The sequence below is a fragment of the Tachypleus tridentatus genome, chromosome 13 (assembly GCF_004210375.1).
Source record: "Tachypleus tridentatus isolate NWPU-2018 chromosome 13, ASM421037v1, whole genome shotgun sequence".
Taxonomy (NCBI): Eukaryota; Metazoa; Arthropoda; class Merostomata; order Xiphosura; family Limulidae; genus Tachypleus; species Tachypleus tridentatus.
The window spans coordinates 131,930,914-131,945,388 of NC_134837.1; the positions used below are offsets into that span (position 1 = coordinate 131,930,914).

The 14,475-nt window shown below is 33.0% G+C and overlaps 1 protein-coding gene across 1 annotated transcript; it reads left to right on the plus strand.

Moving 5' to 3' along the window:
• The first annotated feature begins 8,044 nt into the window (after positions 1-8,044).
• Positions 8,045-11,465, plus strand: LOC143238255 (iron-sulfur cluster assembly factor IBA57, mitochondrial). Its single transcript, XM_076478338.1, has 2 exons — positions 8,045-8,542; positions 10,258-11,465. Exon 2 carries the CDS (start codon positions 10,277-10,279, stop codon positions 11,390-11,392), a length of 1,116 nt encoding a protein of 371 aa, XP_076334453.1. The 5' UTR covers positions 8,045-8,542; positions 10,258-10,276; the 3' UTR covers positions 11,393-11,465.
• Positions 11,466-14,475: the final 3,010 nt, after the last annotated feature.

A 14,475-nucleotide genomic window follows, 5' to 3' on the forward strand; every position in this document is an offset into this window, starting at 1 on the left:
TGGGTATCCTCAGCTAAATGTCTTATAATACCAAGAGTTCTTGTTTTTCTAGTGTCTTGTTAGCTGTTTACTGTTTCTTTGTGGTTGAGCTCAAAGACTCATCTTTAGAATATTGTCTCCTTGGTGTATTAAAGGTGTTGGTTACTGACAATCATAGATGACATATTTTGGGGGGAATTTTTACTTCATATAGACTTTTGTCTGCAGTTCTTGGTAATATGTTTTTCCAAGTTACACATCAGACTCTTATTATTTTGTGGTTTGTTTTCTAAGTTCTCTGTCACTAGTTGTCTAGATAATTCTTTCCATTATACTACACTATTATTAGAGAGAGTTGATATCTTAGTACTACTTCATCTGATGATCCTGTAGCTTCTAGGTTATATCTTTAGTTCTTTATCTGTGACTTTAATGAACTTAAGTTCCATCAACAACTATAGAACTATCATTTAGAGATACACACCTACTTTACTTCAGCATAATTCCCTTATCATCATCTTTAAATTGATAATGTACTAATGTATCCATTACTTCACTTGGATAATCCAGGTAAGATAACTGCACAAGCCTTTCCAACTCTTCCATATGTTCAGCTATGATTCCTTTCTCTATACTTTTTTGTTTCCGTATACTTCCATCTAGTGAGTTTTTCAAACCTTTTGGATATGACAGCTCCAAATATGTGATAATTGTTAAAACTTTCAGTTGGAAAGTTGCATTGTCTCATTAAAGTAGTTTTTTCTTTCTTTAAATGGGTAGCAAGACAAATAATTTGTTCACTGTTGCATATGCTCACCCTGAAAATTATTTGGAACTGAATCAGATATACCTCTCATGGTACCTTTTCATTATGGTGTTGGTCTCTCAGTTAGATATTATGTAAATAACCAGCTGAATTCTGAAACTTGATGTGGTGATATCATGGTTGGAGTGCTCCATGAAGGTCCAGTAATCGTATATGATACAGTAGTAATGGCAGTAAATATAATCAAACTAAATTTTGCTATTCCATATTTAATTAATAATTACTACTGACTTCTAACCAGGTAAGCTCCCTACTCACTTTGCTTATGCTCCTGCTTATAGAGGTTTAGAATGCACTGTTTTGTTAGTTAAGTACCATCTCTGTTAACAATATTTTTAGCTCTAATTCCAGTAATATATCATGAGGTTCAATCAGCTTAGTATATTTACGTTAGTTCTGGGTGCATACATATTAAGTTAACAGTTTAAAACAATTTAGAATTAAAAAGTAGTAACTTTAGATATATATTTTACAGCATAATCAATACTGTTATTCAAAGCCACAACAAAGAAATAATAATGTATACCTTACTTAAGGAACATAGAAACACTAGCTGTTAGCTTGAACCACTGTCATGAAATTAATTTCCTATTAAAGACATAACATAGCATGGTTGCATTTTTCCAAAATCTCCCTAACACATCTTTTGACCAATGAAAACCTTTTAAGGAACCCCAAGAGTGTAACTTTAGACAAACATGGCATCTGTGATAACTTTGCTATAACATATGCTGCAGTTTATACCAATCATATGCAATCCATAAACCACATCTGGCCTGTGTGTTGGTTTTATCTGACTCTCAATGAATTCTTAAAAATATAGTATAAAAAATTAATTCTTAGTCATGATTTTGTTTCCTACGGCATGGCTCACAAGTACATTTAAAAATTACTATCCAGTCCATTACCCTGGAGGAAGTTTCACGTGCTTGGTTTGAACTGTCATATATTTGGAATTTGCCAATATAGTACAGCCAAAAGGTAATGTTTAATAAGATACAAGATAAATTAAGAAGATTACCTGGATCATTCGTGACAATATAACAATGTTAAAAGTAATACATAGAAAATGATGTGCTAAACATGCCATGAAGTGTTTATAACACTACCACTTTTAATTTTTCTGACCTCTGTCACTCAACAAATTTACAGAGTGGACTGGAGGAAGCCTTAAGTAATGTTCAGTTTTCTATAAAGACCAAATGAAACATGATATGTCTTGAGAAAGTTTGATAATGATAATACTTATAAAGTAAATTTAAAATGGTCATTAATGTAAACAAAAGTAATTTGACAAAATCTTAACTATATACAAAATTTATTTATACCTAATATTAACTAAACGTATTACTACGTTGCTTTAATTTAAGTGACAGCGAACAGTCCTTGCATAGGTTTGAATAATTATTTTATTAAATGCTTGTACCATCCCTCACAGTACTAAACTCAGACCTTTAGGTTACACAAAGTTGTTTCTCTCATACTAGTCTCTTGATTGGTTTGCTGAAGAGACTAAGGTTCTTGTAAATTTAACTTGCTGTGCTACATATCTAACTTTTAAGCAAAACTAATTTTGAAACCTAAAACTGAAAAATTTATTACATAAGATTTAACTAAACAATGCTAATGTATACAGTTTATATTAGATTTTCTACCAAATGACATTGAATGCACATAGTACCTCCTTTCCAAAAGTACCTATAATACAAATATTTGTAATACAAAATAATTTTCAACAAACACTAATATAATTAATTGTTCCCAGCACTCAGCCTTGCCTAGATTTCAAATGACTCCATGTGTTGGATATATAAGACTGGTTAGAGTAGGTATTATTAATTAATTTACTTTGTGAGTTAATTAGGTAAGGGAGAATGATATTACAAATTGGGCAAGAAGAAAAAGAAAGAGAGGAGAGACTAAAAAATAGAGAAAATATGAGTACAAATAGGAATTGCCAAGGTCACCCAACAGATAGATAAATGATCGAAGAACAACAATGGACTCAAGACAAACCAACCCAAGCTTCCCAAATTTTATGGACAGAAGGATAACATGGATGCTTTCCTGGAGAGAGAGAGGCGAACGATTTATCCAAAGTCAGAACTGGGACAAAGGGGACTGAGCATTCTGTCTCAGTCCACTCCTCATAGGAAGGCTTACAAATATGTGCAAGAATGATGTTAGAAGATTCCATGAACTATAACAAACTGAAAGTAACTTTGATGAAACTATGTGAACTAACTAAAGAAGGTTTTCACTGAATGTTCAAAGAAGTCAAACGTGACACTGAAGAAACTGTATTTCTGTTTATGGCACATCATACAGTGATAATTTATGAGATGGAGTGACATGGTCAAATGTGACATTAGTTTTGAGGGACTGACAAATCTAATAATATGAGAACAGTTCATGATCACATGCTCATCTGAAATCACTGTTCCTAAAGGTAAGCACAACAAAAGATGTGGAGGAGATGATCAAGCTGACAGAATAATATATGGAATCCCATGAAGGTAGTATAAATAGCAAGTCCAAGAACATCCAGTTAAAGTCAAAACCAGTGGTGGCTGATTGGGAACAGGGATCTACCAAAGTAGATAGAAGAAAGAAGAGATGCTGTATTCATCATTAAATGAGGCACATCAAAAAGGAGTGGAAGTCAATTACCAACATAAAGCAGCTGGAGCTACTTACAAAGATAGTATTAGTAAGAGGCCAAAAGAAAGTGACTGTCACCATGAATACTCTTGCCAGAAAAACAATAAAGACAACTTGTCAGATTCTTCACAAGGAAGAATTGCCATTTTCACTATTGATATATCCACAACTGATGGTCAGCTCAATTAAGGAAATGAATCAACAGTGCAAGTACTGATTGGAGCATGTTTCAGATAATGAAAGGTACAAACAAATTAGAATATACTAATATGTGAAGGCTAGATTGAGGACAAGAAAATGAAAGTCTAACATATGATGATTAGATGACAGACAAGATACGCCTGCATGTACCAATTGATGGACAGTGAGAAAATGTTCCCAAAAATAAAGGTGGATACTCCATATTATATAGGAGATTTTAAAGCCATGTGTCTAAGGAACCAATATATGGCTTGGTAATTGGAAATATACCAGGCAGTATAAATTTAAAAGAACTAGACAAAATGAAGAATGGGGTAACTGCAGTCATCAGAAAAGCTCAAAGGAAAAAGAGAAAGCAAGATGTCAACCCTCTTAAAGTTTCAAAATGTGACATCCCAAATGTCGTTTCATGGGAGTTGAAGAAAGACCCTTTACAACAGAAACTTTGAGACATTGTTCAAGGTAAAGACGAGAACAAGATAAAAGTAAAGAGACTGATGAAATAGAGGACCAGAAATGAGTAAAAGTAAAGTGAAAGAGAAGTTCAGCCACAGAAAAGTGAGAAGACGTCAAGTTAGTCATCATAGGAGTGAATAGTCTTCATGGTTGACATTTTAAAGTGAACTAAACAGTTTGATACAGAGAATAATTTGCTTGTCAAAGCGTGCTCTAAACTAATTGAATCCACCTGTGTGGACGTTGGTGAAAAGAAGACAATTATTGGAAGTTCGGGATACAACTTTGGTATTCCATGAGGAAACATAAGTGAATTATTCACTGATGCTGTTGTGATAACAATGGGAAAAATAATTTGGCTTGTCAATTAGATTCTAAAACAATTGAATCAGTGGACTTTGACAAGAAGAAAACTGTAAAGAGTTTAAGCTGCAATTACGATCTCCATAATGTGATTTTTGTAGATATGTTTAACTTGTTTTGAATATATTATTTTAAAACAAGTGGAGTGCGTGCTGTCTATTAATGGTTCAAATTTATCGTCAACTGTAACAGGCTGCTCTATCATGAGAGAGCTTCGTTTGAGGTGACAGAACAGCAATAGCAATAGATTTATTAGGAAGGCCAGATATATAGTCACGAGTGAGTACAGAAGTCAATTAGGTCGACGAAATTTACAAATAAAACAAGAAATAAATTATACCAAGTTTTCTTTTACGTCAGAGGATGTACACTTTATTAACACTTATGGTCATAAAGATATGAAGGCTTATTATGATGAAAAACAATAACATCAGTTGCATAATAGTTAAAACATTCAGTAATCTTTCTGACCCTATCAACGTTACTCTTTTAACTTAAATTACTTTTACATTATACACCATATTTCCACCACGAAATATTAGTGAAAGGAGAATAGCAAGTAAGACGTACATGGAATTACTGCAGTGCAACTCTTGCACACGTAGATAAACTACAATTTTCTGTCTCTCATGAATTTAGCTAAAAAAACTGGAAAGCTTGGAATCTTCTGGAGCAACGTTGAGGTTGGGGACAACCACACTTTTGGCCCTGATACATCAATTTTTATAAGGTTTAGCACCATAATCCATTCAAACTCGTGAGGGTAGAGTTTGAGGTGAATGATCTAGTAATTTTAGAGTGGACTCGTCTTATTAGTGATTGGTGCACAGAGCAACCAAAGACTTAACATAAAAAAAAAAAAGGCTACTTGTATATACAGTTTCTCATCCTCTATCGTCTGTCTTGAATATACATTTCCTTCCAACAAAGTGGCATCACATTACGTTTCACATCCCTAAACATAACTATCAAAATTTACAAATACATATTGTAAGAATCATATTACGTGAGAATCCTCTCCATTATCAGCGATATGCAAACAGTATTAGTTGTTCTTAACAAGCGTTTAATGTTCATCTTTTGTTACAATTTCTCAACAATTATTTTACAAGTCCATAGTTTAGCTTGTTCGAAGCATATGTTTGCTGTAAAGTGGCAATTCATCTCACGAGGAAGCTGAAACATTTCTTTAATATTTTGCTACACAGCCATAAACTCAGACTGTAGTTAGCTTGTGAGAAAGTATAGTTGAAGGAAAATATTTGGCCTACACTTCTGTGTGTGTGTATATATACATATACTTAAAGTTTTGACATCGTAAAAATTACAAATACAAATTTTTCTTAAGTTCAGTATTCAAACTTTCCATATCTTCATTCCAACCCAATCGTTGAAGTTCTTCTCACTTCTGCATAGATCTTCCATATCTGGTACCCAACAGATGAAAGACTGTGTGTGTAATTTCATGAGGGCTTTCCCTTTCACACTGCAGTTTTGATATCCAACATCAAAGTAGCGTGAATACGACTTAACAACCTAGCACTAGTTATTTCTTCTCCAGTTGAACTAAGATCCTCGCATACATGTTGGTATACTTCTGACAGTAGTTATGCGTTCAGTAGTGTCCTGACGATCAAATTCACTAGTTATTGAAGGCACCATTCCATCATCATCTTGTAAGCCATAAATAGTGATCGTAATTTTGCTACCAAATTGATCCGATTTTCTTCACTAAACTTGGCAAGTTGTTTGTCTAGTGTTTGGTTGAAATGTTCTTCCATTCCTTCTGATTGGAGAGGGGTATGGGACTTTCATGGGTTTTTATTTCCAGTTATTCACAGCATTTTTTAAATACTGCTTGACAAATTCCTTCCGTGATCAAAGTGAGGTTGCATGGATAACCCAAATTTTGATCATCCAACACTTTTGCTATGCCCGACATGGCCAAGCGTGTTAAGGCGTGCGGCTCGTAATTTGAGGGTCGTGTTGTCACATCCCCGTCGCGCCAAACATGCTCGCCCTTTCAGTCATGGGGGCGTTATAATGTGACGGTCAATCCCACTATTCGTTGGTAAAAGAGTAGCCCAAGAGTTGGCGGTGGGTGGTGATGACTAGCTGCCTTCTCTCTAGTCTTACACTGCTAAATTAGGGACGGCTAGCACAGATAGCCCTCGAGTAGCTTTGTGCGAAATTCAAAAACAAACAAACAAACACTTTTGCTACTTTGTGTCACTCTTGGTTTGGGATTGAATAATATTCTAGCCATTTTGTAAGATAATTCTCAACTATTATCAGTATATACCAGTATAACTTTTTGGTAGTGGTTTCAGATGTTGTTATTTCCATTGGTACTTTAATTTGGCATAGTTTGAATGTTACTCTTCTTGGTTTAGATAGCACCATCTTTGAGCACATATTTTACATGCTTTAAACTATCTATCAACATCTCATGCCACTCCAATAAAACCTTTCCTGAAATAACCAAATGTTCACCTGAGGTGCCATCATGTGAACAAAAGTAGCAAAATAGCTACTTGTGTTGACTTGATAATGACTGACCCTATTCTTTACTGCAAACCAGACTGTAGATGCAATATGTTTCACTGATTTCATTATGATTTTATCAGTAAAAGTGTTAATACCCATATCAACCGTTTTGAGATACAGAGATAGACACACTTCTCCATGATATTTTAGAATTCTTATTAGAAACAATTTAAACTCTTTTATAGCCTATTTTACTGGTTGCTTTCTCAGCAACTGATATACTGTCATGATCACATCCACATATGCTGCACTGGTAGTACATCCAGCATTTTGCTACCTTACACTTCTAAGTAGGCTCTGAATCTAATACTTCTGACATCGTTCTAGTTCTTTTCAATTTTAGATTTAGTGAACACCGTTGGATTCTTCATATATTTGTTTCTTGTTAAGCACAAAGGTCATCCCTGCTCGAATTATCGCGGGTAATGAAACTCATTTTTATCGTAATATAACCCTTGGGTCATCGGAACGAAGGGCTTTCATACATCAGTGTACATACCGCAAAATTTGAAAGAGTTGAGTAAATATGTGCCTCCTTAGGTGGAATACTATACGTAGTTTATTTGATTTAGAGATTCGTTGTTAAATAGCAGGATAAAAAACACCAGCTTTACAAGTAGTTAAGCACTTAAATTTACCTGATGTGGTCTCATTATGTTCAAAAGATTAGTAACCATGTAGCATAACAAAACAAAGTTTAAAAAGTCAGGAGTGAAAAAAAAAGGAATGAGTAATAATATGTCAATCACATTATATTCGCCATATCCAGTGCCAACAAGACCTCTCTCAATTATTTATCGCTAGCGCTCATAAGGCTGATTAGAACCGTTTTATTTTTATGGTGTGAATCAAATTACTAAGTGAATTTTTATTATTATGATTTTCCTTAAAATATTAACAAGTCACAATCATGGAGAGAATTGATAACCCACAAACTATTTATTTACTTTTAACGTCACAGTGGTAACAAAAAACAACATAAACAAAACTGCAAAACCTGCTTCGACATCTTAGAGGGTGTTATACATTTAATATATCGTTTATCTCTAGAATAATGTTAAAATTGAATTTAAGTTAAATAATTTCTTCTCACTGTATTTCTATAAATTATTGTTTAATCCATCAACAATTATATATTTTATATAATAAATGAAGGCTACATTTTCTGAATGCAATTGAATATTACAGTTGGTACAGGAACGTTTAACTTTGGGTAAACAAATGCACCGAATGCAAGTCTTAACATTTTTCTCCGTAGGATTCTAACTGTAGCAGTATGACGTTCGTAGTGTTTTAGTTTCGTGTAATTATTTACATTAGTCAGAGTAAACGTTATGGTTAAAGATCGGCTTCGCCAAACCGTTGAAACATCTATAAAGTAAATTAGTTGTGTGTTTTTTAATTCATATATTATAACAAGGCATCAGTTGAGCGTTGAAATAGTATATCGGTAGTGTAAGGAGAAAAGAAAACACGTAAAAGGTTAAGGATAGTGCAACTGTACAACTTGTAAGTATTGGATATATCATATTATTTGGAAAATAGAATGGATAAAACAAATAGCTGTTCAGATTATGGAAAAGGCTGAAATGTAACAAGAGTTCAAGAAAAAGGTTAATAATTATTTGTAACTGTGCTTTGTCATTCATTTTCTGTTTACTGTAAAAGGCTGCTAGTTTAATGTAGTTTGGAAAATTGGTCCTCAATTTTTATAAGCTTAATCTGAAATACTGGAATTAACTTCCAAGTCTAACTGAGAACCACAAAACTTTATAAACATTTTTGAAAAATCATGAATTAAGTAAGTTTTTAGTATTTAGATTATCTGCCTGGATGTTTAGACTTGTTTTTAATTACATGAGATATTTAAAAGTTGGGATTGAATTCAGGTTGATATATAATGATTATCTGGGTTCTTGGCAATGGATGGTTTGTTAACTGTAGTTTTCAATGAATTGAACAACAAACTGTGAAATGTGACACAGTCAATATTTTATTCTGTGTTTTACCAAGACAACTTTTTGTTTAATGTAGTTTTAATGCATACCTTATTTTGAATATTTTAACTGCAAAAGTTAATCATCAATTCTTGGTTGTTAATTTAATGTTTTTAGCTATTTATATTTCCTTTGGTGAGACTTCTTTTCAGTTACTTGTGATAAGGTTTGCATTTGTATCATAGGTTTGGTATAAATGTATTAGTTTTAAATTTTCCAACTTATTAAATGAAGTAGTTACTTCTTGAAACAAATTTTTAATTGTTTTGATAACACATAATTGCTTCAGTTAGTTTTACAGTTAATTACATATATGTATGCAGAGCTATGTTAAGTTTGAAGCAAAGTTCTTTGTTTTATAGATTCTAAATAAAATATTTTCATAAACTGAAATATTTGAAAATCAAAAGATTAAACCATATTATGCCCTTAAATCTTAATTTAGCATTCATTTTTAACATAAAACACTTGAAATCTGGGCTGAAGAAAGAAAACTTTGTTACTTTTTTATCTTCATTCATAAAATATGACAGATTTTTAATTGACATAAGTACCTATGGGTAGCTGTTATGATTAAATTACTAAATCAAAATTTGTGTTTGTGATTATTACACTTTTTAATTATTCCAACAACAATTAATCAAAGTTAGGATTAAATTGATTGTCACCAATCATAATTAGTTTCATGTTTCCGATTGTCAAAAGTTAGTATTTCTGGTTATTCCAATATCAAGTAATAGAAATATTGCTGTTACATTTGTTTATAAGTTAAGCATAAAGTTACATAATGAGCTATCTGTACTCTAGAAGTTCTAACTTTAGAAGTTATTTTTTACTTAAAAGTTTGTCCAACTTTGGTGAAGGTCTTTTAAATAGAGGGTCTCAGATTCAAACCCCTTTGCCAGCAGACTTACTTGCCCTATCTTTGTTGTGACAAAGCCACTACAATTATTTGCTACTATCACAAAATTTGAACTTCTGAAGGGAAGGTAATTGTCTGGTATAACCTGCCACCAACATTTTGTTCTTGCGTGGTTTGGAGAACATTATACTAATCAGTTAATGAAATGTTATTTATTTGCAAATACCACTTATTGCCCAGCTCTGTCTTAGAATTAACATCATGCAGTAGCCTTTAGTTATTCACTGAAGCTCATCAGACAGTCTTGTAAGTGAAAGATTTTATTTTGACTTCTCATTCTTAGCAACTTGCATTTTATTTTACAGATTTTAACGTATCAAGAAAATGTTGAGCAACCTTTCAAGATGTTCTAATCCATTATTGTCTGTAGTAACAAGAAATGGAAAGGTTTGTGAGGAAGTAAGAAGACTTTCAACTATTCATTCTACTGCTAAAGTCAAACTGAAAGGTGCAAAGCTGAGCAACAGGTGTATCATATGTTTGTCTGGAACAGAAACTCCACAGTTGCTACAAGGTTTGCTGACAAACAGTGTTAACCATCTTGAAGAAAATGCACAACACCGTGTAAACCTGCCTTGTATTTATACAATGGCTCTTAATGCCCAAGGTCGTGTTTTATATGACTTGTTCTTGTATAAACTTAAAAATTCGGAGTTTCTATTAGATTGTGATCAGTCTGTTCATCTTAATTTAATACAACACCTTAAAATGTATAGACTACGAAAGAAAGTTAACATAAGTTCCAAAAACCAGTGGTTTGTGTGGACAGTGTTTAATGCTGATGGAGTTTCAGTATCATCTACCAGTAAAGATAGCAAAGTTGTGGATGAACATGGATTACCATTAGGTGGTTCAGAGCCTCCAGTTACATCAGCTCCGAACATGTGTACAACAGACAATCTTATTATAAGTGTGGCAGATCCTCGTTTGGCTGTCCTAGGTCATCGCTTGGTCTTAAATGCAGGTTGTTCTGTTACAGATGTATTTCCTGATGCTAGACTGTCAGAAGACACTGAATATACAAAGCTTCGATACAAACTGGGTGTAGGAGAAGGAGTGAAGGATCATCCTCCTGGAAATTGTTTTCCTCTTGAATGTAATCTTGAATATTTGCATGGAATAAGCTTCCATAAGGGTTGTTATGTTGGTCAAGAATTAACAGCTAGGACATACTATACTGGAGTGGTGAGAAAAAGATTAATGCCAGTAAAAATTGATGCAGATGTTGACCGAAGCAAGGCACCTATTGACTGCATTGTTGAGAATGAACAGGGCAAAAATGTTGGAAAGTTCAGAAACAATGAAGAACGATATGGACTTGCCTTACTTAGGGTTGAGGAGAGCCTTAAATCAAAAGAATTAAGAGTTAAGGGCACTGATATCAAGTTCATTGCAAATAAACCTTATTGGTGGCCACAGACACTCTCAAAACAGGCATAAAGAAGTTTCTAGCAATACAATTAAGTGAATGTATGTAGAAAAATTTGTGCAATAAATCACTATATACAGTAAAGCTTGATACTGCTGCATTATGTGCTACAATATTCTTCATTGTCAAGCTATAAGTAATGTCCATATTTCTCACTTCCAGGGATTTATAATTAATATAATGCAAGTTTTTTACACATACAATTATGAAGAACACATTTCGGTACCTTAATGTGTATTACATATTATTTACACAAACCAACCACCTGGAGACTGTTTATACAAGACCTTATAGTTTTTCACCTTCTGATACCTTTAGTTGTTTAATGCTTCAAAGACAATTTTTCAGAAGTTTTTCTTTTTTTCTACCTTAATTAATGTTATTATGGTTGATTAACTCTGCACTATTTCCATCTAGTAGTAATGCTACTGAGTCATTACCAGAGTTACAACAGTTCTATACTTCCTTTAGTAGTATATTGTTAATAACTCATCTCCAGAGTGACAACAGTTTTATACGTCTTTTAGTAGTATTGTTAATTTAATAAGTCATCACCAGGGTTGCAATAGTTACATATTTCCTTTAGTAGTATTGTTACTGCATCATTACCAGCATTACAACATTTCTATACTCCCATTCATAATATTTTTACTGAGGCATCACCATAGTTACAACACTTCTATACTTCCATCAGTAGTATTTTCACCGAGTCATCACCATACTTACAACAGTTCTATACTTCCATTAGTAGTATTTATACTGAGTCATCACCATAGTTACAACAGTTCTATACTTCCTTTAGTAGTATTGTTAATGACTGTTCACCAGTACTACAACAGGTGTATACTTCCATTATTAGTATTGTTAATGAGTTATCACCAGAAATACAACAGTTCTATACTTCTTTAGTAGTATTTTTAATAAGTCATCACTAGGATTAGCACAGTTTTATACTTCCTTTAGTAGCTTTGTTAATGGCCTGTCTCCAGAATTACAACAGCTCTATACTTCCATTATTAGTATTGTTAATGAGTCATCACCAGGATTACAACAGTTCTATATTTTCTATAGTGGTATTGTTACTGAATCATCACCAGAGATACAATTCTACACTTCCATTAATGGTATTGTTGATGACCCATTACCAGGATTAAAACAGTTCTATACTTCCTTTAGTAGTTTTGACAATGACCCATCACCAGAATTACAATATTTCTATACTTTCTTTAATAGTAGTTTTACTGAGTCATAAACCAGGATTACAACAGTTCTATACTTTATTTAGTAGTATTTTTACTGATTCATCATCAGGATTACAACAGTTCTATACATCCTTTAGTAGTATTGTTACTGGGTCATCACCAGGATTATAACAGTTTTATACTTCCTTAGTAGTTTTGTTAATGACCTGTCTCTAGGATTACAACAGGTGTATACTTCCGTTATTAGTATTGTTAATGAGTCATCACCAGAGTTAGAACTGTTCTATACTTCTTTTAGTGATATTGTTACTGAGACATCACCAGGATTACAATATTTCTATACTTCCTTTAGTAGTATAGTTACTGAGTCATCACCAAGATTATAACAGTTCTGTACTTCTTTTAGTACTTTTGTTAATGACCTGTAACAGTAGTATAATATCTCTATACTTCCATTATTAGTATTTTTACTATGTCATCAACAGAGTTACAACAGTTCTATACATCTTTTTGTAGTATTCTTAATGAGTGATCAGTGGAGTCACAACAGCTCTATACTTCCATTATTTGTATTGTTAATGCATCATCACCAGATTTACAACAGTTTTGTTCCTATTTTAGTACTATTAATAAAAAGTAATCACCGGAGTTACAACAGTTCTATACTTTTGTTATTTGTATTGTTAATGAGTGATCACCAGAGTTACCTCAGCTCTATATTTCCTTTAGTTATGTTGTTAATGACCTATCACTAGGATTACAACAGTTCTTTACTTCCTTTAGCAGTATTGTTAATGAGTCATCACCAGGAGTACAACAGTTCTATATTTCCTTTTGTAGAATTGTTACTGAGTCATCACTAGGATTACAACAGTTCTATACTTGCAGTATTGTTACTGAGTCATCACCAGTTACAATTGTACATGTCCATTAGTAGTATTGTTAATAAGTCATCACCAGGATTACAACAGTTCGCTACTCATTTAGTAATTTGAATGACTCATCATCATAGTTACAACAGCTCTATACTTCCATCAGTTGTATTTTTAATGACTCATTACCAAAGTTACAACCATTCTAGTAAGTTAAAAAATCTTGGTAATAAATTAATGCAGCATGACCATTGGCACTGTAGTTAAGAATACAGTCATAAGGCTTGAAGTTGCCAAAAATCACTTTTTTAAATGCCTATACCTCAAATACATTATAGTTTTTAAAGTGTAATTAATTTGTACTAAGTGGTCCAGTCACAAAGTGTGTTCTATTACTTTTTAAATAAAAGCTTAACAATATAAGCCTTTCCCTGTAACATTGCCATCAGAACATTAAAAACAATTTTAATAGTCATCCAAAAGACGAACAATAAAATTTTCAAAATGGAGAAAATTCAACATGGATATTTTCTGTTATTTTGACTTGGTCTGATTTGTATTAAATATATAATGCACTTGTAAATTCCTTACACATTTCTATGTTTTATTTATATAAAATCTGAAATCTGTTAATGCACTGTCAGCATATATCTATAAACATTTTTACACAATTATGTTGTATACTTGTATTTGTGAATGTAGTATCATGATAGAATGAACCACTGTTACATTCTCTGATAGATTGTTTAGGCAGAGTATCCATGATGGAACTTTGCAGAATGGATGGCAATTGCCTGTTGTGGAGACACAAGTGTCGAAGACGATGTTTCGAAAGTCTTCTGCCTTTCATCTTCAAATCAGTGTGTGTGTGTGTAGGTCTGATTATTACACTTTCAGGCCAACCACTTTCATTTATCTTTATACTGTGGTCAGATGGTTAAGGCATTCGACTCGTAATACGAGGGTCGCGTGTTCAAATCCCCAGCGCACCAAACATGTTCGCCCTTTCAGCCGAGAGGG

Excerpts from the sequence above, each read along its gene's own strand:
- LOC143238255 (XM_076478338.1), top strand. The coding sequence starts at position 10,277 with ATGTTGAGCAACCTTTCAAGATGTTCTAATCCATTATTGTCTGTAGTA.